Source organism: Hemicordylus capensis, chromosome 13, assembly GCF_027244095.1.
Source record: "Hemicordylus capensis ecotype Gifberg chromosome 13, rHemCap1.1.pri, whole genome shotgun sequence".
Classification (NCBI taxonomy): domain Eukaryota; kingdom Metazoa; phylum Chordata; class Lepidosauria; order Squamata; family Cordylidae; genus Hemicordylus; species Hemicordylus capensis.
The window spans coordinates 5,732,168-5,754,278 of record NC_069669.1 but is presented as its reverse complement, the minus strand read 5'-3'; the positions used below and the strand labels follow the sequence as shown (position 1 = coordinate 5,754,278).

General features: G+C 59.5%; 3 protein-coding genes across 14 annotated transcripts in view; 1 reads left to right on the top strand and 2 right to left on the bottom strand.

Moving 5' to 3' along the window:
* Window positions 1-1,541, bottom strand: part of RGS11 (regulator of G protein signaling 11) — a 19,180-nt gene extending 17,639 nt beyond the window's left edge. For all 7 annotated transcript variants that reach the window (XM_053276915.1, XM_053276917.1, XM_053276916.1 and 4 more), the window contains exons 1-2: window positions 827-1,541; window positions 28-124 (exon numbers count right to left, since the gene is read on the bottom strand). In XM_053276915.1, the coding sequence (XP_053132890.1) occupies window positions 28-124; window positions 827-889 (160 nt within the window). In that variant the 5' untranslated portion in view covers window positions 890-1,541. The remainder of the gene's footprint in view (window positions 1-27; window positions 125-826) is intronic.
* On the top strand, window positions 537-22,111 carry PDIA2 (protein disulfide isomerase family A member 2). Of its 6 annotated transcripts, XM_053276926.1 has the most exons (12): window positions 7,999-8,435; window positions 9,707-9,884; window positions 10,637-10,843; window positions 12,191-12,324; window positions 13,524-13,664; window positions 15,463-15,579; window positions 16,427-16,552; window positions 17,483-17,677; window positions 18,786-18,906; window positions 19,922-20,103; window positions 20,245-20,334; window positions 21,740-22,111. In XM_053276926.1, the coding sequence occupies exons 3-12, from the start codon at window positions 10,696-10,698 to the stop codon at window positions 21,797-21,799; spliced, it is 1,314 nt and encodes a 437-aa protein (XP_053132901.1). In that variant the 5' UTR covers window positions 7,999-8,435; window positions 9,707-9,884; window positions 10,637-10,695; the 3' UTR covers window positions 21,800-22,111. The 6 variants fall into 6 exon arrangements, with proteins under 6 accessions (XP_053132904.1, XP_053132903.1, XP_053132901.1 ...); XM_053276929.1 differs by lacking the exons at window positions 7,999-8,435; window positions 9,707-9,884 and adding an exon at window positions 537-567; XM_053276928.1 differs by lacking the exons at window positions 7,999-8,435; window positions 9,707-9,884 and adding an exon at window positions 7,314-7,420.
* On the bottom strand, window positions 1,542-8,168 carry LOC128336775 (histone-lysine N-methyltransferase EHMT1-like). Its single transcript, XM_053276923.1, has 13 exons — window positions 7,949-8,168; window positions 7,493-7,536; window positions 7,137-7,226; window positions 6,310-6,414; window positions 5,371-5,525; window positions 4,881-5,030; window positions 4,571-4,718; window positions 4,392-4,469; window positions 4,137-4,255; window positions 3,406-3,492; window positions 3,201-3,279; window positions 2,762-2,928; window positions 1,542-1,981 (listed from the first exon to the last, which is right to left on the bottom strand). The coding sequence occupies exons 1-13, from the start codon at window positions 7,959-7,961 to the stop codon at window positions 1,618-1,620; spliced, it is 1,599 nt and encodes a 532-aa protein (XP_053132898.1). The 5' UTR covers window positions 7,962-8,168; the 3' UTR covers window positions 1,542-1,617.

The following is a 22,111-nucleotide window of genomic DNA, read 5'->3' as shown; positions in this document are numbered from 1 at the left end:
GGAGGAGGAGGGGAGGGCAGCACCCACCGGTCATCGCGTGGGGAATCACCGTGATGAGCAGCCGCTGGCTCCGCATTTTGATGCCCATGTCGGGGTCTTGCATGCCAACCACCACCCGCTCCATCTGCAGGAGAACACAGACCGGAGGTGGGCTGGCGGGGGGGGGTCACCGCCGGCGGGCCCCTCCCTCCCGCCCTGCAGGGATTGTGCGAGACTGTACATGTTCCCCGCCCCCCCCGCCCCACGCAGTGCTGCTGCTGCTGCTGCTGCTGCCGCCTCCGGGAGGAGTGAGAGATCCCGGCTCTCCGGCAGACTCCCCACCCCGCGCGCCAACACCTCCCGATGGATTCCGCTGCCGCCTTCTGCCGAGTCAGAGCATCCGTCCTCCACTTCGAGATCGCCCGAGCATCCAGCTCGCCCAGACCTGGTTATTTTTTTTTTGGCGGGGGGGCAGAGAAGAGCCTTCCCCTGCGGATGGGGGGGGGGCAGCGGCAAAGTCCTCGTCGGGGCACCACAAGACCGAGGAGGACCCCAAAGAGGTTTTCTGCCGAGTCCGCACTCCGCCAGGTGACCTCTCGGCGGCCGCCGCCGCCCTCTTTCGCAGCCCGGCCTGGAGAGATGCTGCCAGCCAGGGACTGAATCGGGGCCTCCTGCAAGGAGCCAGGCAGCGGCGATGCCCGCCACGCGCCCCCCCCCCACCCCCACCCTCCCCAGGCAGCCAGTCTGGCTGAGCGCCAGGCAGGCAGCAGGCCCCGGCTGATGGGCGGCAGGCAGTCCCAGCCCAGGCAAGAAGGTATGGCGAGGCTGCCCGCCCGCCCTTGCCCACCTTGGCCAGGCATGGCAGCTGCAGGCGGTGGCTGCTCCCCGGGCGGAGCGCGCTGATGGTCATGGTGGGAGCCGGGGCAGCACAGACCGCGGCGGCGGCGCCGACCTTCCTCCTCCTCCTCCTCCTCCAGGGGGACTCCTGCGTCTGCTGCGGCCCCGCAGCCAGCCTCTCGCCCGGGGTGGTGCCGGGGCATCCCGGCTGAGCCGGGCTCCGTCCCCGGCGGCGCTCTGCTGCCCCCTGCTGGGCGGCCGGTGAGCGAAGCGCTCGCCCCTCCGCGCTCTCCTGCGGGCTCGGCGCGCCGCCCGGTTCCTGGACGGAGCCGAGCAGCCTGCCCCGCCGGTCGTCCCGAGGAGGAGGAGCCCGCCCCCCGCGGAAGGACGGCCGGCCGGCCGGCCCTGGAGAACCCCGCAAGCTCTTCCTCCTCCTCTCTGCTTCCCCTCCTCCGCTGAATGGAGCGGCTGTCGGGGGAGCCAGCCAGACTCGTCGTCCGCTCCCAAACGCCAAGCACCGCCGGGGGGGGGGGCTGCCCCGTCGGGCAACTCGCGCCTCAGGGAGGCGGGCGCCAGTGGGGCCGAGGAGCAGGCCCAGCAAGACCCGGCTTGGAGCGCAGCCCGCCCGCCCAACGGCCACAGCCGAGCCGGCGCTGTCGGGGCGCAGCAGCCCGCGTAGCGCCTCTGCCCGCCCAGGCACGTCGGAGGAGCCAGCCAGCCAGCCCTTTCACATCTCCGCCTCTTTATTGAGCTTGCTCAGGGCACAGAAGGGGGGTCCACGGCAGCGGGGGGGGGGCACCATCAGTCCGGTCCGCGGCTCCTTCCTTCGGCATCTGGGGACGCCTCGGCGGCAGGAGGCGGCGGCGGCGGCCTCGACGCCCCCTCGGCCTCCTCTCCCGGCTGCGGGGGGCCTGCCTCCATCAAGGCAGCGCGGGCCTGCTGCTGAGCGCGGCGGGAGCGCGTGATGACCCGCAGCGGGTTCTTGCGCTTGGATTTGAGCGCAAAGCCTCGGAGCGGACGGCGGGAGCTGCTGCTGCTGCCGCCGCTCTCCAGGCCGGAGTCTCCTCCCGCGTCCCGGGGCGGCGGCGGGAACCTGCACTTGGGCGAGTAGCACTTGCAGGCGTGCGGGCCTTTGACCTCCCAGTAGGAACTGCCGTAGTTGAACCTGCGGGCAGGAAGAAGCAGCAGCCCCGCTTGAGAAGGGACGGAGAGGTTGCTGCCGGCGCAGTGCATGGAGGGGCCCTGAGGATGCCTCGCAGGCGGCAGGAGGCCCAACAGGCTGCTCCAAGGGGAAAGAGGCTGCCTGAGTTTTTTGACACACACAAGCCCCAGACCAGGCCACCTGCCTCTCTCCCTGGAGCTTAGGGACACAGGAAGCTGCCACATACTGAGTCAGACCCTTGGTCGATCTAGCTCAGGATTGTCTTCACAGACTGGCAGTGGTGGCTCCATCCCCTTAAGGGGAAGGTCTTCCAGCGCTAGTCTCCCTTTCATATGCAACCAGGGCGGACCCTGCTCAGCTAAGGGGGAAAGTCATGCTTGCGACCACAAGGCCAGCTCTCCTCTCCTCTGACCCTATTTGCTTTCCTTTTCACAGGCCTCTTCTGGGCTCCACACCCCCCACAATAGGCTTCTGGGACCCAGGGGCCCTGCACTCAGCAGCAGCTGGCCCTCACAAAACAAGAGGTGACCAAGGAGGTGCAGCTGCCTCTGCTTCCCGGCAGCCGCTTGGGTGCCTCCTTTCTCGCGCATGCCGTGTGCCCCACCCAAGAGCCCACACTGCCTACAAGGTGGCCACTCGTCAGGTCGAGGTTAAAGCTCTACCTGACGAATGAGCAGCCTGCAGGCCGCGTGGCTCTTGTGCGGGGTGGGCAAGAGAGGAGCCACCTCTGAGCTGCCTCCCTGGCTCATTGGGTGCCCCACCCTTCTCCCACACAGCACCTACCCCAGCTCTTCGCCCGCCTGGATGGCCCGATGGGTGAAGAAAGCAATGCCCGGGATCTCGTGGCCCACACACACCCGCAGCGGTATCACGTTGGGCTCACAGGCGTGGTTCATGAAGCGGCCCACCCCGCTGTAGAAACGGCCGTCCAGGTAGTAGTACTGCCCGTCCTGGAGGAGTCAGGGTGCTAGCACTGGGGCTCATCTTTCGCCTGCGTGCCCTCGGCCCCAGCACGGAGCCATGGGCCTCCCTCCTCCCTGCCAGGTCTCTCCAGCCTGACTGGGGTTGGGGTACATAGGCAGCTCAGCTGCCATAGACTGAGTCAGACCCTTGGTCTGTCTAGCTCAGGATTGTCTTCACAGGCTGGCAGCGGCTTCTCCAAGGGTGTGTTTCAGGAGGAGCTGCTGAGCCCTCCCCAGTGGGCCGGGCGGGGGGGGCTCACCTCTGTTTCCATCACATAGTGGTAAGTGTCCTCTTCTCGCTGCTCAATCTCTGTGTCGGGGAGCAGCTCCCCAAAGTACCTGGCAAAGGGGGGGGAGAGGAGTGAGGAGGGGCTGCTGGACCCAGCACCCCCCCTCCCCAAAGCTGCAAAGGGGAGAAGTCGGAGAAGAGCCCCCCCACCCCCAAACCGCCACCCTGCAACTCACTGGCAAATGAAAGTCCCTCGGGGCAAATCCTGCACAGTGCGTATCCCCCAGCCCTTCTCCAGCGTCTTGTAGAGTTGGAGCTGGATCCTACGGAAAGAGGAAGCAGAGATGTTCCCTGGGGTGTGGGAAGCCAGACGAGGAATGCTCCAGACCGAGGAAGGGCTTGAACCCTCCAAGAGCACAGAGTGGGGCCAGCTGAGAGCTGCAGATAGGATGCAAAGCTGGGATGGGGGGGGGCACAAGGGAACATGCCGCCCACCTACCCACCCCCAGCCAAAGAAGGCCCCAAGGCAGGTCACAAGCACCGCTTGCCCTGGTCCAGCATCCTGTTTCCCGCAGTGGCCCACCAGATGCCGCTGGGAAGCCCACAGACAAGGGGTGTCTGTGGGCTCCTCCCTCTCTCCTGCTGTTGCTCCCCTGCGGCTGGTATTTGGAGGCATCTTGCCTCTGCGGCTGGAGGTGGCTGATAGCCATCAGACTAGTAGCCACTGACCTGTTCTCCACGAATTTCTCTAGGCCCCTTTTAAAGCCTCCCAAGTCAGTGGCCCTCACCGCATCCCATGGCAGAGAATTCCACAGATCACGGGGCCTGCTGGGGGCTGTCCAGGGGGCCCAGGCTGTGGAGAGAAGGCTCAGAGAGCCTCTCCTAGCTGCCAGCGGAGACACGGGCCAAGGCGTCGGCTCGGCGGGCTCCCCGCCGCAGCCTTTCTGGCCGAAGCGGCTGGGCTCACCTGAGGCCCTTCTGCACCACCCGGTTGGGGCAGGACTTGGCACACCAGCAGAGCACATGGCACTCGTAGACGTAACCTCTCTCGGCTTCCCTGGCCGAAGTGGGCACGAGCTGGCCGTCCTGGACCACGAGAGGAAGAAGCGGGGCTGGCCCTCAGTCGCCCCGGCCACGGCTCCAGAGGGGGCGGAAGGAGGAGAAGGAAGGGGGGAACCCCCTCCCCCCCACACGCACACCCCCCAACCTGTGTGGTTCTCACCAGAGTGTACCAGGTGCGCCGGCTGCGCTGGACGCAGGGGCAGTTGGACATGGAGCAGGTCCTGGAGCACTCGCAGTGCTGGAAGCAAAGGCAGGAGAGGTGGGTGGCCGCTCCCCTCCTTCGCCTCTCACCCCCCCTGGCCCCGGCTGGTAGGAAGGGGGCTCAGACGCGGCTCTGACCTGAGTTCTCAACAAGTCCGTGGTGGAGAGACCCTCGTAATTCGACAGGATGTCCTGCGTGACGTAGTGGAAGTCCCTGGGACACGGGTCTTGGTCCACCCCGTTGAGGCAGGGGATGGGGACGCCCTCAAAGCCCTGGGAGATGTCCCTGGGGAGGAACACCGGCAGCTGCCCTATACCGAGTCAGAGCCCTGCTCCGTCTAGCTCCGTCTGGCCTGCGCAGATGGGCAGCAGCTTCTGGAAGGAGGCGAGGGACCCCCCAGAGCTCCCCCAGGGACGCTTTCCCCCGCCACGCCAGGGCGCCGCTCACCTGCTGAGGATCCGCTCCTCTGGGCCCGGAGGCAGGGAGGCAGCGTCCTGCATGGCCCTCCAGGCTGGGGAATTGGGCTTGGCGCACTGCAGGGGCGTCTGGCCGTCTTTGTTCGGCAGGAAGACCTTGGCACCCTGGGCGAGGAAGAGGCTGCGGGCCGCAACGGGGTGGTGGTGGTGGTGATGGACTCCGCAGCGCAGCCTCGGGCAGAGGCAGCCCAGAAGGCCCGGCGGGGGGGGGGGGGAGACAGAGAGCCAGCCAGAAAGAGCCTTTGCTCTCCCCCCCCCCCCGCCGCCAGAAGCCGCCTCTCCTGCCACAGAGGTGACCCCAGGGTCCCTCCTCACCCACCCAGCCAGGGGGACGAGCTGCAGCTCCTTGCGGGGAGCAAGGCTAGGGCTGGGTCGGAGGGACCCGCAGGCAGGTGGTGGCTCCAACCCAGTGGGGGGCTGGCGAGCTTGTGGGAGGGCCCCCTCCCCCCTGCCTCACTCACACCAGGCACTGGTAGGATCTCTCCTGGGCGGCCAGGTGCAGAGGGGAGTCGCCCTGGTGGTTCTGGGCGTTCACGTCGGAGCCGGCTTCCAGCAGCCTCCTGGCGATGGGGGCAGAGCCCACAAAGGCCGCCCAGTGCAGGCAGAGGTTCCCTTCCTGGGGAGCCAACAGAGAGAGGGATGGGAAGGGAGGAGGAGGAGGAGGCAGCCTTGGGCCCCTCCCTCCTGAGATGCTGGCCACAGGCGGCCCCTGAGACACTTGCCTTGGACTGAGTAATGCGTCCCTTCCAACTCACCACCCGCGGGAAGGAAGCGAGGGGCTGAGATGGCCGCAGACCCATTCAGGGAGTCTGCTCCAGCTCAGACCCCCCCTTCCACATCCTGCTGGCCCCTGGCCTGACCCCAGGTGGCTGCACCCCAAATCCCCTTTCCCTGCCAAACCAAGCTCTGCCCCCCCCCACTAAACAGCTGGTGCCGACTGGAGGATGCCCCAGCAAGAGACCTTCTGGATGTGTCACAAAAGAGGGAGATTCATTGGCCAGCTGCCGACTTAGGCCCACCTGCAGAGACACCCAGCCTGGAGCATGCATGCACGTGCACACACACACACACACACACACAGCACGTGCACACACACACACCCGTGCATCCCAGAGAGGCTTTCTACATCCACGCAGAACAACCCCCCTTCGCACAGGCCTTCTCCAGCCCTGCCACTTGTATGACTCCTGCAGTCCCACCGGCTGGGTGACCCTGGGGCACCACCAGAGGCGGTAGAGCAGCCCCACTGGATCAGGCCCAGGACCCACTTCGCCCAGCATCCTGCGGCTCACCAGATGCTTCTAGGAAGCCCACGCCCAGGAGGTGTGGTGGCCACTGCCCCCCCCCCCCGCCGTGCATTCTCTCTTGCACCCGCAGAGCAGAAACGGGGGGCAACTCACGTGGTCCCGGGCGGCCACGTCTGCGCCGTGCGACAAGAGCAGCTCCACCAGCTTCTCGTGCCTGTATTCCGTGGCCCAGAAGAGCGGGGTCCTGCCGCTGGCGTCCTGGAGGGCAAAGCCACGAGAGCCGCCGTTGGGAGGAGCCGGCACGGGTGGGCCTTTGCAGGGGGTGTCCTGAGCCCTGTGTGGCCCCTCCCCTCGAGGAAGCCCCAGGGAAAGGCTGAGGGGGCCGCAGGGCTGGCAGCTGGAGGGGGCATCCTTCAATCGCCCAGGCTTAGATTCAGAGGCGCTCCTACCCCTGGACTTCAGGGCCGAAGTCCAGGGTCTCTACAGTCCTGGGGGGGGGCAAATCCTCTTTAGTCTGTCCCAGGTGGTGTGGTTGCCTGGCCGAGCATGACCTCCAAAGGCCTTTCCGTCGAGGGCAGGCTCCAACATTAGGAACATAGGAAGCTGCCATATACTGAGTCAGACCATGGGTCTATCTAGCCCAGTCTTGTCTTCACAGACTGGCAGCGGCTTCTCCAAGGTTGCAGGCAGGAATCTCTCTCCGCCCTATCTTGGAGATGCTGCCAGGGAGGGAACTTGGAACCTTCTGCTCTTCCCAGAGCGGCGGCTCCATCCCCGGAGGGGAATATCTATCACACATCAAGTCTCCCATTCATATGCAACCAGGGCAGACCCTGCTTAGCTAAGGGGCCAAGTCATGCTGCTGGCTACCACAAGGCCAGCTCTCCTCTCCTAGGGGCACCTCTGCTTAGATCACATACCCCCGAGCAGCATGCGCTCCAAGGCCCAGGCGGTGCTGGCTGTGGCAGTAGAACAGGTACCTGTTTGTTGACGACTCTCATCCGCTGGGAGATCAGACAGAGGGCCGTGTCGTAGTGGCCCTTCCTGGCGGCAACGTGGAGAGACTCTTTCTGCAGGCGAGAAGCCCCACACAGGCCTTGGCAATCGGCAGGACTCCTTCCCAGACTGTGCTGGGCTTGTCCCACCTGGGCCAGCGCTGGAGAACCCACCTTCTGGGAGCAGCTTGGCCAGCGACCACGTGCGGGAAGCAGCCTCCAACATGGGAGGGAGGAAGCCAGCCAGGCTGGATCCTGTGCAGGGAGGGGTGAGTGGCCGGCCCTTCGGAGGGTGCCCTGACACGCCCTCCCCCCACCCCTGCCAGGGCAGCATCCCTTACCTGTCTTTTCGGCATGGCTCTGCTGGGCCCCAGGCTTTTGCTCTCTGTGGGGAAAAGGGCGGACACGACGTGTGGTCAGCGGGATGTCAGAGTGGCAGGGCTGCGGTGGGCGGCAGGAGAAGTTGTTCCCACGAGGGTGCCCAGCCTGAACTACTCCTGGACTCTGCTCCTGGATAGGTGCCGGGGACTTTCCCAGGGTATGTTGGGGGAGGGCCGTTTTCCTCCCCAGCTGGCACCTCTCCCCCTCCAACTAACCACACCCCTTGCTGCCCCCACATCCTGTCCCCCCCAGGGGTGTAGCTATAATTGAGCGGATGGGTTCAAAGAACCCGGGGGGTCCCCCCAGCTCCAACCTTCCCTATTTTCTTCATGATTACCGCCAGGGACAGCGGTGAACATGCCCCCACCCTCTCCCCTAACTCTGCCTCTGGCCCCCCATGCTCCAGCCTGCCTCACCGCTCAGCCCCATGCTGCTGCCGCTGTGCCCTGGGCAGCTGTGGAGGGATTCAAAGGATGCCTGGAGCTCAGCCCGCCGGGCGTTCTGTGGAGGAGGGCAGAAGTTCCGTCCAGGTCCGAGAAGCGATGCACCCTTGGGTGGCCAGCGGATGGACACCCATCCCAGGAGGCGATTCTGCTCCCAGGTGCCGTCTCCTGCGCCCGCCCCAGATACTAAGGACAGAACAGTCCCTAGCTGTACATTCTGAGCCCCAGCATTGGCTGCTGACATTGTGATGGAGTCGGAGTGACCTCAAGGAGTTCTCCCTCTCGCTGGCCCTCGGACTGGGCTGGCAGTGTCGGAGATGGAGTTCCAGTGCGTCGGCCTTTGGCACCAACTCTCCTAATGACCACTAGGGGCACTGGGGGTAAAGACAGCGAGTCAGGGTCTCCCTACCTGTTCTACCGGTCTCTGCTCTATGACCCCTGATATGCCTCTACAATACAGGTATTTCCTGTGCTGAGTCAGAATCCCTTCATCCCAGAAAGCAGATGGGAACATCTCTCTCCCCCCTTACCTATCCATTATGTAGTTTTATAGATTAGAGTTAGGTCTTTCCTATCCAAAGTGTACTTCACCAATAAAGGTAAAAGTAAAGTGTGCCATCAAGTTGATTTTGACTCGTGGCGCCCAGAGAGCCCTGTGGTTTTCTTTTGTAGAATACAGGAGGGGTTTACCATTGCCTCCTCCTGCACAGTATGATGCCTTTCAGCATCTTCCTATATCACGGCTGCCCGATTGAAAGCCCAGCAGGGATTTTAACCGGAAACCTGCTGCTTGTTAGTCAAGCATTTCCCTGCTGCGCCTTCAGGTGGCTTACTTCACCAATAAATACTTAGTATTTCGTAATGGTGCAGCGGGGAAATGACTTGACTAGCAAGCCAGAGGTTACCAGTTCGAATCCCCACTGGTATGTTTCCTAGACTATGGGAAACACCTATATCAGGCAGCAGAGATATAGGAGGATGCTGAAAAGCTTCATCTCATACTGTGCGGGAGGAGGCAACGGTCAACCCCTCCTGTATTCTACCAAAGACAACCACAGGGCTCTGTGGGCGCCAGGAGTCGGCACCGACTTGACGGCACACTTTACCTTTATTTAGTTCCACAAGAATATGCATGTGTCTTCTCTAAATAGCTGCAACGACTAAACTCTGCAGCTACTCTGTCACTGGAGTGGGTGGCTTCTTTCGTGCTTTGCTAATTAACTGGGGGATACAAATGACAACCCCCAACAGACAGGACGGGGGCCGGCAGACTGGCCTCCCCCAACAGTGACCTTTTGAATTCTCTGGAATGTTGTTATTAATGTTATTAATTGTTAATCAATTGCTAATCTGGTCTGTGGCCGTAATAAACAGAACTAACTCACCCCTGAGGGCAACACCTTACAGAGCAGACAGCCAGGCCCTCCTGAGAGAGACCCGCCGCCGAGGGATGGCCGGCCATGTGGATTCCGGGCCCCTCTGCCAAGAGGACCGGCCAGCTGCCCCGTCCCACCACCCCCCCTTGCTCTTATCAGGAGCAGAGCCGGCTAGTAGCCAGTAGCAAAGGGCCCCGTGCTGTAGCAGGGCAGGCGTCACTGATAAGGCGTCTTATCAGGGCAGGGGGACGCTTGGGCCTTTTCTGCCCCTCCCCTGCCTGGCACCGGCTGGCGTGGCCGGCTCAGCCACTTTCTTCTCCTCCGGGCCAACATGGGACCTCTTGTGCGCCTGCAGCTGGCTCTGCTCTTGTGCCTGTCCGTGGCTTCCGTGGCAGCTCAGGAGGGCAGGAACCTGCCCGAGGAGGTGGGGGAGGAGGAAGAGGAGGAGGAGGAGGAGGATGGCATCTTGGTCCTCAAGGAGCACAACTTTGGCCAAGCCCTGCAGAAGCACCAGCTGCTCCTGGTGGAGTTCTGTGAGTACCAAGGCTTAGCAGGCAGGGACCAGAGCCTCCGCCAGCCTCTGGGTTGGCCCACATTGCCGGCAACCCCCGCCTGAAGGCAGCTGATAGGAGCCTAGGAAGTGGCCTTCTGCCGAGTCAGGCCCTTGGTCCATCTGGCTCAGTCTCGCCTGCACTGACTGGCAGCGGCTGCTCCGAGGTTGCAGGCAGGAGTCTCCCTCAGCCCGATCTGGAGATGCTGCCAGGGAGGGGACTGGGAACCTTCTGCTCTCCCCAGAGAGACTCCATCCCCTGAAGGGAACATCTTACAGCACTCACATATGTGGTCTCCCATTCAAATGCAAGCCAGGGCAGACCCTGCTTAGCAGAGGGGCCAATTCACGCTCACGAGCACCAACCAGCTCTCCTCCCTAATGCTCCTGGTGGTGGTGGTGGTGGTGGTGGTGGGGAGAGCCGGGGGTGGGGGGCAGTTCTGCAGCCTGCCGCCCTCCCCTTCAGGGGCCTTTGAGGTCACTTTGCTTTGTCCTTCGTGCAAGTCTCCCGGCTGCAGCCTCCACAGCCGCCACTGCCTTTTCCCAAGAAGTTGTTGATTCAGGAAAGCTTGCTATCAGCAGCACGCTGGGAAGCAAAGAGGCCCGAATCCACTCTCAGTGGCCTTTCTGGGGTGGACCCTGCTTGCCACCCCAAGGCCAGCTCTCCCAGCAGGCACCTTCCCCCCAGTACTGCCTGTCCTAAGCACCTGCGAGCCCCTCCCTCTCCTCTTCCAGATGCCCCCTGGTGCGGGCACTGCCAGGCCCTGGCCCCCGAGTATGCCAAGGCCGCAGCCATGCTGAAGAACGAGTCCTCGGCACTGAGGCTGGCCAAGGTGGACGCCACGCAGGAGCAGGCCCTGGGCACCGAGTTCGGGGTCACCGGCTACCCCGTCCTCAAACTCTTCAGGAACGGGAACCGCACACACCCCACGGACTTCGCCGGTAAGAGCTGGGGCGCCAGGCTGGCACGGCACGGGGCAGGGGGGCATGCCGCCCAGATGGGAGCCCATCTACCCCGGGGGGGTGGAGAGCCTCAGAGAGTTGTCCCCCAGCCCCACCTTGGATTTGACCTGGGAAGTGCTAAGAGGACTGTGGGAGGAGGAGGTGCTGGTGGCAGCAGGTAATGTCCATGGGGCAAAGCAGCAACCTTTTGTTTTTGTTTCTTATCTATTTTATTTATTTATTCGATTTCTATGCCGCCCTTCCAAAAATGGCTCAGGGCGGTTTACAGAGAGAAATAATAAATAAATAAAATGGATCCCTGTCCCCAAAGGGCTCACAATCTAAAAAGAAACATGAGAGAGACACCAGCAACAGTCACTGTGCTGGGGGCGGATCGGGCCAGTTACTCTCCCCCTGCTAAATAAAGAGAATCACCACGTTAAAAGGTGCCTCTTTGCCACATTTTACATCCCGCTCTTCCTCCAAGGAGCCCAGAGTACATGATTATGTTTATCCTGATAACAATCCTGTAAGTTTGGTTTGGCTGGGAGATAAATGACTGGCCCAGAGTCACCCAGCAAGTCTCATGGCTGAATGGGGATTTGAACTCGGGTCTCCCCGGTCCTAGTCCAGCACTCTAACCACTACACCACACTGGCTCGTGGTGTAGTCCCCTCCTGGCTTTGTGAACCTTGGTTGAAGAGCAGTATATACATATTCGTAGTAGTAGGAAAGGCAACAATTCATGCTTGCTACCACAAAACCAGCTCTCCTCCCTTAGACTAGCTCTCCTCTTGAGAGATGTTGCCATTCTGCTTTTTGCCCCAGTCCTGGACACGGTCCAGAAGGCCTTGTGCTCCTTCCCACTAGGAAACGCCACCTCCTGGCTTGTAGCAAACGTGTCTGAGTGGCCTCTAGAGTGTTGCCCTTCATTCTGGCCAGGAATAGTAGTTGCTCTCTCTCCCTTCTGACTCCCTGACCTCTCCCAGGCACCTCCTTCCCCTTTTCCTACCAGCACCTGAGGTCTCCTTTCCACACCCAGGTGGCCTTGCATCCATCCTGCATGCATACTGATGCCCCAGATAAGAGCCAGGGGAGGGGGGTGTCAAATGGGGGCCTTAGGCAGGAAAACTGTAGTGCCCACCTAAATGGCTTTGCTTAGGGATTGTATTTGCCCTTTTTGCTGCAACATCACTAGCTAGGCCCCAGCATGATTCCCTGAAGAGCTCCGCCAGAGCCTTCTCTCCAGTTGCCAAGGCCTGTGCTTAAGGTGAGGCAGGGTGGAGTGAGGGGATGGTGCTCCTCCACAACTCCCCCCCCATTTCTCCCCCCCTGCCCCCATGACAGGTGAGCGAGACGCCGAGGGAATCGTGAAGTGGCTGAAGCGGAAAGCTGGGCCCAGCGCTGTGCTGCTTGAGGACGAGGCAGAGGCAACCGCTTTCCTAGCTGCTCACCCAGTGGCCGTGGTTGGATTTTTCCACGTGAGTGGTCCGTGGGCCTCCCTCTGGTCCTCCCAGGTGGCCCTGCACATTCAGCCACTCCCCGCTTGACTCCAGGGCTGGGGGGGGGCGGTTGAGGTAGGGGCATTGCAAAGTCGGAGTGGGCCCTGGGACAGAAAGCATGAGCCTCTGCCCACAGCCTTGCATGAGTGTCCACAGGACTTTTTCCAGGGGGGGGGGCAAGCAATCCCATATGACTACGACGTATACAGTCGTCCCTCGCCAACTGCGAGGGTTCCGTTCCTGGAAACCCTTGTGATTGGCAAATTCATGGTAGACGAGGCATTAAAGTCGATGGCGAAAGGGGGGTTAGGGGAATCGTGGTTGCGAAGCGTCTGAAAGCAAGGTTAAAAATTGAAAGAATCAACCCCTGGTCCCTGGAAATGTCCCCCCGACCCCTGGAAATGACCCCCTAACCTCCAGAAATGACACCCCGTGACCCCGGAAATCACCCCCCAAATGCCTTTTAAAAAAAAAAATCGCCATACTGAGGATACACAGATTGCGAGGGCGGTCACAATTTCCCAATCGCGGATACTCAAGTCCATGATTGGGGAAACTGCGGTTGGCGAGGGACGGCTGTATTTATATACCGCTTTTCATCAAAAAGTTCCCAAAGCAGTTAACATATCCCCAAAGGGCTCATAATCTTTTCCTTTCTTTCTTTAAGCGTAAGGTCGACACCAGCAGCAGCCACTGAAGGGATGCTGTGCTGGGGCTGGATAGGGCCGGTTACTCTCCCGCTGCTAAATAAAGAGAACCTCCACTTTAAAACAGTGCCTCTCTGCTCAGTTAGCAGGGGGCCGCCTCCCTGGGAGTTTGCCCCACTGAATTCAATGGGAACTGGCGAAATCCAGGTGGGGGAGACTGCCCCTTCTTGCCCCCCACCAGATGCCCCTGCCTCCTTGCCTCCTCCTCCGGAGGCTAGCAAAAAGCAAGCTGTCACTCAACTGGTATGTCTCCTCTCCCTCAGGGGCCCAGGGACATGTGTCATCCCCGCCCGCCCCCCCATTCAATTATACCTCTTCCCTCGGGTTGGGGTCCAGCAAGCTGGGGAGGCTGTTGCTGGAGAGAACAGGTCCCCAGAAGCAGGGAGAGGAGGGAGGCCGGGCTCCCCTGCCCGCCCAGTGGCCCTTGGGGCCGGCACAGCCTGCATTCAGCCTCTGGCCCTTTCCACGCAGGACCTGGAGGACGAGGACGTGCTGCTCTTCCACGAGGTGGCCGGAGATGCTCCCGACGTGGCCTTTGCCCTCACCAGCCGCCAGGCACTCTTCCAGAAATACGAGGTCACTGGCAACAGAGTCCGCCTCTTCCGCTCCCAGGTGGGGCCCCCAAGCACTTGGAGGGAGGAGTGTGGTGGTCAACGCCGGGGTGGCGGTGTGGGGCCTCTGTGTCGGAGCTGTGCTGTGGCAGCCCATGCGGCGGGCAGCTGGCTGGGGCAGCAACTTAATCGTGACTATCACTTCCCCTTCAGCCTGACAATGCACCTGAAAAGGTACAGGTTACTAGGGAGCCACGGTGGTGCTTCTGCCCTGGGAGGAGAGCTGGCCTGGTGTTAGCAAGCATGACGTGTCCTCTTTGCTAAGCAGGGTCCACCCTGGTTTGCATTTGAATGGGAGACGACGTGTGTGGGCAGCACTGTAGGACATTCCTCTTCGGGCAGAGGCTCTTAATGTGGGGTCCGCCAGATGTTGCTGAACTTCACATCCCAGCATCCCCAGCCCCAATGGACCTACCACCTCCAGTTGTCGTCGATGCTGGGAGCTGTAGTTCAGCAACATCTGGCGGACCCCAAGTTAGAAAACCACTGCCTTCGAGGATGGGGCTGTAACTCAGTGGAAGAGCGCCTGAAGGTCCCAAGTTCCCTCCCTGGCAGCATCTCCAAGAGAGGGCTGAGAGAGACTCCTGCCTGCAACCACCTTGGAGAAGCCGCTGCCAAACTGTGTCGACCAGGGGTTCTCAACCAGGGTTCCTCCAGATGTTGCTGAACTACAACTCCCATTGCTGAACTACAACTCCCATCACCCCCAGCTACAATTTATTGTGGCTGAGGATGCTGGGAGTTGTCGTTCAGCAACATCTGGAGGAATCCTGGTTGGGAACCCCTGGTGTAGAGACAAGACTGAGCTAGATGGACCAATGGTCTGACTCTGTAGAAGGCTACTTCCTATGTCCCTGTGTCTCGGGGCCTGCCATAAACAGCCGAGTCAGATCAGACCAGTGCTCACGTCCAAGGCCGGCCGGCCATATTCCAGTGGGCCAGAGGCAGATAGTGAAGAAGGCCTGCTGGCCAGATTTTCCAGAAAGAGGAGCGTGGTTAGCCGGGCAAAATGGGCTCCACACATGAGCAACACTATCTAGCAGTCATCACTTGCATGATTTTCATGACCCTGATACCTGGGTAATGCTGTGGTCACCGACCGTGAATGGGTATTCATGTTCATGTTTTTGTTGGTGTCCCCAGTACGGGACGGTGGGAACCCTGCAGAGTCCTCTGGTAGGGAGGGAGAAGGGAAAGGTCATGGAGCTCAGTTGTTATTCGTTATGTTGGTGAAAATAACTGGTTCGATCTGAGCCATAGGCAGGCCAAACGGCAGGCTGTGTCCGGCCCCGCCTGGCGGCCCCTCCAGTGATGCCCCGTGTTTGTGTGTTGTCACACGCACGGTGGCGGGGTGTCATTGAGCTCTGGAGAGGGAGAGAAAGGGAAATCGATGTCGGGCAGCAAGCGCTGCCTGCAATGGACAGGGGAGAGCTCGCTTGGGGCTCTCCGGAGCTCGAGGCCATGCCCCCATGTGCGTGACACCACGCACACGGGGACATTCGGCGGCCTTTTCCATTGGCGGCCCGGGTTCTTTGAACCTGTTCACCCCATGGTGGCTCCCCCCCCCCCGCCGCCATAGGTCCTCCCTATTAGCTGAAAAGAAGGGACAAATGGCATCCCCTAAGAGACAGGCCATTTTGGGGTGAAATAAGAGACGTGCCTGCTCATGAGGGAGTGTTGGTAACCCTACTCCAGGGTCTTCCCTCCGGACTCTGGAGGAGGATTCCGGGCAGGCTGAGGAGCTGCCTGAGGCCAGCCCGGAGAAGCAGAACCTCCTTCATCGCTGCTCCCTCTTGCAGGGGGACGAGCCGCAGGCCGACTTCCCGGTCGATGAGGAGCTGGGCTTGGATGCGGCGGAGCTGGCCCGCTTTGTCACTGTGCAGAGCCTGGACCTCGTTATGGAGTTCACCAGCAAGGTGAGGGGGGGCCTTCACCTCTGCGGGGGCGAGGGAGCATTGGCAGCCTGCCTCCACCTTGTTTTCCCCCATGGCACTTCCTATAGGGCAGGGCACTAGGGTGCTCCCAGACATGCCCCCCCCACACCAAGTGTGCTGGCTGCCTTCCCTGTGGCCCCAACTCCCCTCCTCTTGAGACCAGCCTGACAGCAACTCTGAGGTTGCAGCTATGGGTGGGGGGAGGGAGGGAGGGGCTGGCCCAGCAATCCCACCCAGGGATCTGGCCGCAGATTCCTCCCAGGGAAGTCCCGAGGCCACACTCTGCTGTGTGGGGAAGGGTCCCAAGCAGTGTTCCTTGCAAGAGGGATTCACAGACTACAACTCCCATCAGCTGCAGTGGCCTTTGGCTGGGGATGATGGGAGTTGTCGTCAGCCACATCTGGGAACCCCTCTGACAGGGAACGCTGGTCCCCAGGTGCTGCTGGACTACAACTCCCATCATCCCCAGCTGCAGTGGCCTTCGGCTGGGGATTAGGTGAGTCATCCACAGCTGGGAACCCCTCTGACAGGGAACGCCGGTTCAGGATCCAGGCTCAGCTTTTCCAGTTGGGATGGTGCTCAGGGCAGGACAAGCTGGCGGGGAGGCTTCTTCCTCAGCCGGAGCCCTTGGAGGGCAGACCATCCGGGGCAAGACGGAGCCATGGGCTAGCTCCGCAGAAGGCGGCCTCCGACGGCCACCCGCCTGACCGCAGAGCTCCCGCAGCAAGCAGGGGCTCGATTCCAGCAGTGGGGGTGGTTTCGGTTTGACTGTGACCCCCCCCCGCCCTTCTCTTTGCTCTCTCGCCTGCCTTCTGGGGCTTTCCTTTAGAACTCCTCCAGGATATTTGGGGCCAAGATCCTGCACCACCTGCTGCTCTTCATCAACAAGACAGAGGTCTCCCAGCTGGAGCTGCTGGGCACCTTCCGGGGGGCAGCCGCCGCCTTCCGGGGCCAGGTGAGTCTCCCAACCCCTAAGAGCCACCCTGCCTCTTTGGGTCCACCCCCTCCATCTGGGCCAGAGCTCTTTGGAACGGTGAGGCCAGGTGGGCTTCTCTGCCACCTTGGGGACACCCCCCTCCATTGCGTGGTAGCCACCCACAGGGCTCCAGGGTCACTGAACTGACCAGAGGCCAACTGGGCTGAGCACTGGGAGCTAAGAACCTAAGAACAGCCCTGCTGGATGAGGCCCAAGGTGTTGGGAGTTCCCTCTGGTAAGAGAAACCCTTTTTCATTATAGCAGAGTGCACAGAGGCACAACACAGCGGAATTTAGTTAGGCATGCGTGTATGCTGAGAGTAAAGTAACTTGGAGCCAGTTCATAATTTCAAATCAATATAAGTGGTATTTATTAGAGAACTCCACTCTAGATAGGAAAGTCTAATCTAGCTAGCTAGCTGGATGCAGATGGATTCTGCATCTCTGCAATGGTGCCGGGGAGAGGAGCTTGCATGTTGCAAGGTAGAAGGAAGGAAAGAGAAGGAAGAGAGGAAGGAAGTGGCTGGAAGGAAGGAAGTGTCCCTGACAGTAGCAATCTACATTCCAAAGGGATAGTGTCAGAGCAGTAGAGAAGGGATGACCAATGTCTTGACCCTCTAGCCCTCTGACTCACTAGTCTGTCCTCCACTGTCATTGAGACAAGAGACAGCGCAAAGTCCTTCACTTCAAACACAAGGAAGCCGATCTTCTCCAGCATCCTGATTCACACAGTGGTCCACCAGGTGCCTCTGGGAAGCCCACAGGCAAGAGGTGGGGGCATGCCCTCTCTCCTGTTGCTGTTGCTCCCCTGCCACTGGGATGGAGAGGCATCTTGCCTCTGAGGCTGGAGGTGGCCGATAGCCCTCGGTCTAGTGGCTAGGCGGGGTGGTTGTGACCCATGTCCTGGCAGGTGCTTTTTGTGCTGGTCGACGTCAATGGGGAAGGCGCCCAAGTGCTGCATTACTTCGGCCTGAAGACCCAGGACGCGCCCACCATCCGCTTCATCAGCATCGAGAGCAACACAAAATACCGCCTGGCCACCGAAGGGCTCACCGTGGCAGCCATCGATGCCTTCTGTCGGGACGTGCTTGAGGGCAGAGTTAAGGTGGGCAGCGTTGCCGTCACAGCTGGAGCAGCAGGCCCGGAGAGGTGCTGCCCGCCTGGGAAGGAATATCGCCAGGCCGGGGGCCGCTCCTCCTCTGGTGGGAAGTGACTCCCTCCACCCCAGCCCCGCTCGTTGCAACAGGAGAGAGGAAAGAGCATCTGGGCCACAAGCCAGAGATGGCTGCACCATGTCTTGGACACCCTCAGGCCACCTACGTGTGTCCCCCCCCCAACTAGCTTCTGGTCAACAGTGCAGCTAGAGGGAGGGAACGTGGCATGCCAGAAGGTCTTGCAGTGGCCTCTAGGCCTGTGGCGGCAGGGTCCCCAGGTTGCTCTCTCTGCTAGCCCTGGCCCTGAAGCACCTCTGCCACTCAGAGTGGGCAGTCCTGAGCTAAATGAACCACAGGGTCTGGCTCAGCGTCCCATGCAGCGTCCCCTCTAACAGAGATTCCCAGTTGTTGTTGACTACAACTCCCAGAATCCCCAAGCAAAAGCCATTGCAGCTGGGGATTCTGGGAGTTGTGGTCAGCAACGTCTGGGAATCTCTGTTAGAGGGGAGACTGTTCCTATGTCCCTGTGCAACCCAGCCCTCAGCTCTTCAGTCTCCTGCAACTGCCCCCCCTCCCCGAATTGTCCTCTTTGCTAAGCAGGCTCCATCCTGGTTTGCATTGGAATGGGATACTGTATGTGAGCCCTGTAAGCTCACATACGTATACGTATGTATGTGAGCCCTGTAAGCCCTTAGGGGATGGGGTTGCCTCTCTGGGAAGAGCCAAGTAAGTTCAGTGTTCCCTCTAACAGGTGGATTCCCAGATGTTGTTGACTACAACTCCCAGAATCCCCAGCTGCAATGACTTTTGCTTGGGGATTCTGAGAGTTGTAGTTAACAACATCTGGGAATCCCTGTTGGAGGGAACATTGGCCAAGTTCCCTCGCTGGCAGCATCTCCAAGATAGGGCTGAGAGAGATTCCTGCCTGCAGCCTTGGAGAAGCCACTGCCAGTCTGTGTCGACAACACTGAGCTAGATGGACCCATGGTCTGACTCAGTATACAGCAGCTTCCTCTGTTCCCATGAAGCCCACAGCTGTGCCTTTGCTGCTTCTTCCAGCCCCACCTGATGAGCGAGGAGATCCCAGAGGACTGGGATAAGCACCCCGTCAAAGTCCTGGTGGGCAAGAACTTCGAGCAAGTGGCGTTTGATGAAGCCAAAAATGTCTTTGTGAAGTTCTGTAAGTGTGCTCTGCAGGCTGGGGAGGTGGAGCAAGAACCTTCCCTGGTAGCATCTCCAAGAGGGCTGAGAGACTCCTGCCTGCAACCTTGGAGAAGCTGCTGCCAGTCTGTGTAGACCAGGCCTGCTCAGCTTTGGGCCACCCAGTTGCTTTTGGACTACAACTCCCATAATCCCCAGCAGAGGCGTATCTAGGGAAAATAGCGCCTAGGGCAAGCATTGAAATTGCGCCCCCTGTCCAAACATCTGACACCCATCTTTCAGATAACTTTACCATAATATCAGCAGAAAAATACAAGTCTGAAGGTCACATACAAGTCACATATCTGAATATGTGTACAGTGACTTATATTATATTATTTTTTAAATTACCTGTAGCCCCTTCAGGGGGCTTCCTAAAGGCTGGGGGGTTCTGCAAAGGTTCCCCCTCCCCCCTGCTGGCCTCTAGGACCTCACAGGGACCATTTAAGCGTGTGCGGTGGCCATTTTTTAAAATAATTTTTTCCCCAAAAAATTGCAGCTGAAAACTAAATGGCCACCACGTATGCTCAAATGGCCTCTGTGAAGCCTGGTATGGCCTAGGGCCTCACAGAGGCCATTTGAGCATGCGCAGTGGCCATTTTGTTTTCAGCAGCCTTTAAAAAAAAATAATTTTAAGAAATGGCGCCCCCCTTCAAGTGGCGCCCGGGGCACGTGCCCTGCCTGCCCCACCCTAGATACGCCCCTGATCCCCAGCCACAGTGGCCGATAGCCAGGAATTATGGGAATTGTTGCCCAACATCTGCAGGGGTGTGCGCAAAGCTGAGCAGTATTGTATCTGGTGTAGACGATACTGAGCGAGATTGACCAATGGCCTGACTCAGTATGGCAGCTTCCTATGTTCACAAGTGTCCTGTTATTCCAGCCTTCTGTTCCTTGTTTCTTCAGCAGAGGGAAGGGGCAGCCACCGTCAGTATCAATGGGGCTGGCAGGTTGGCTAGGTGAACTCAACCTGTCCGTCCTCTCTGCATTCCCAGATGCCCCCTGGTGCACCCACTGCAAGGCCATGGCAGCTGTCTGGGAGCAACTGGGTGAGAAATACAAAGACCACGAGGACATCATCATTGCAGAGGTGGATGCCACGGCCAATGAAGTCGCAAACCTCACCATCCGTGCCTACCCTACTCTGTACTACTTCCCTGCAGGGCCCAGCCGGAAGGTAAGTTGGCATCCCACTAGCGGGGAATCTTGGGAATGGCTGCAGATTGCCCCTCTTTCTAAGGCCCCATAGCATGAGACCTGGGGAGGCTGTGGGGCAAGGGAATCGGGGCCAAGCCAACACCACCCTCTTCTGCCCTAGATGACAGAATACAAGAGTACCAGAGACCTGGAAACCTTCTCACTGTTCTTGGAAAACAAAGGCGAGTTACCTCCCCAGGAGGACCCAGGGGTAAGTATGTCACACTCCTTCCTTGACGTCACACTCTGTGTGGCTTAGATCTGGAGCAGCAAGGCTTGGATTTGGGTAAGATAGGAACATCGGAAGCGGCCTTCTACCGAGACAGGCCATGGGTCCATCTAGCTCAGGATGGTCTACCCAGATAGGCAGCGGCCTCTCCAAGGTTGCAAGCAGGAGTCTTCTCTTGCAGAGCCTTAATCCGGGCCTTGGTCTCACATGGTCTTTGCACTTTCTGGTGCATCCAGGCTGGTTTCCTTCATCGGACAGGAGCAGCATTCAAGAGCCAGGGAGATTGAGGGCACGGAGCTTCTCTGTGGGGCGGGGAGAGAGCTCCGTTCTTCAAATTGGGAGCCGTCCTGAGCAAAAAGGACTTTACGTCCAGGAGACCAAACTTTAGCCTGGAATCAGCCAGTTATCTTGCCCCCTTGATGTGCCCAAATATTGGAAAGCTTTTTTCTAGGGAACAATTCTTCGTCCTCCCATCTGCCTTGCTGGTGGGTAGGTTCAGCAACGTTCTCTATGAAGAACAGACCTGTCCCTGTGGATTCGCAGTGACTGAACCTGTGGGGCATGGCCTACTTTATTGTGCCTTTTATAGTGATTTACATAGTAAGTTAATACCACCAGCCCTTAAAAATATAATCTCCAGGCCAAACAGATGAATTTTATACCTCTCTTCTGTTATTGGATAAGCAGCTTGCTCTCACTCATCATGTAGCCAAATATTGTGTGTCAGCCGGTGGATTACACTACCAGATTACAGTGGGTTCCTTTAGCAGTAGAAAGATCAAAGATAATACAGTAGTCCTTGGCTTATTGTATCCCACCCACATGTGCACGCCTTTATGGATTTGTACCTTTACTTAAAGCTGACTACAGTTTATGTAGTTTGCATAGTTGCTGGTCTTTGACTGTAGAAGTTACCCATTCATTCATTCTTGAGCAGAGGCATAACTATAGGGGGGGCAGGGCGGGCACGTGCCCCGGGCGCCATCTTTTCTGGTCACGTGGGGGGTGCCGGCATGACTAATACAAATGTTTCCTGCTCAGTGCAGCAGTGCTGCAGCAGTCAAGGGAGCGTGTCGGCGCCCCCTCCCCCACGAGCGGTCCCTTCCGCGCTGCCCGCGCTCCCCATTGCTTTGCTGGCACCTGGCGGCCAGTCAGTGGCCTGGCTTGGCGGCGGGTGCTTGTGAGGAAAAACCTAAGTATAATGTAGTATGTTGGGGGGGGGGGGCGGGGGGCATTTAAGTGCTTACCCCGGGCGCCGTTTTCCCTAGTTACGCCTCTGTTCTTGAGTAAGATGATTGTGTGCAGCAATACTTAACTTTGATATTGCTCTCCTCCCTTACCTCCCCTGTTCATAATTGCTCAGCAACCTTTGCCTCTGCTTCTCCAGGAACAGAAGGAGAACCGGACAATCTCACCAGACGCCCCGGACTCCAGAGATGAGTTGTAGAGCCTGCTGTGGCTACAAATCCGAGGGGCCCCAGCGCCATCTGACACCAAAGCTGGCCCCAAATGCCAAACAGATGAAAACCTGCTGTGGTGTATTCTTGTGGGGGGTGGGAAGCAGCAGTGTCTTGAAGACCTGAACTCCCAAATATGCTTTTTGAAAAACACAGGCCACAAATGACACTCATTTGCTGCCACTGCAGAAAAGCCCACCAGTCGCTTTGGTAATGAGCATGGAAGTGCGCAAGACAGCCAGAGGCCAGGATTAAAGACAAAACAGCTTCCTTTACAAGTGATAAAAGTGCAGTGATTTCAA

Coding starts and splice junctions, on each gene's coding strand:
- LOC128336775 (XM_053276923.1), bottom strand. Junction 6,415..7,136: donor TGAGAGTCGTCAACAAACAG/GTACCTGTTCTA, acceptor TTTGCCCTCCAG/GACGCCAGCGGCAGGACCCC. Junction 4,719..4,880: donor GAGGAGCGGATCCTCAGCAG/GTGAGCGGCGCC, acceptor GTTCCTCCCCAG/GGACATCTCCCAGGGCTTTG.
- PDIA2 (XM_053276924.1), top strand. CDS start 9,683: ATGGGACCTCTTGTGCGCCTGCAGCTGGCTCTGCTCTTGTGCCTGTCC. Junction 17,678..18,785: donor TGCTTGAGGGCAGAGTTAAG/GTGGGCAGCGTT, acceptor TGCTTCTTCCAG/CCCCACCTGATGAGCGAGGA. Junction 18,907..19,921: donor AAATGTCTTTGTGAAGTTCT/GTAAGTGTGCTC, acceptor CTGCATTCCCAG/ATGCCCCCTGGTGCACCCAC.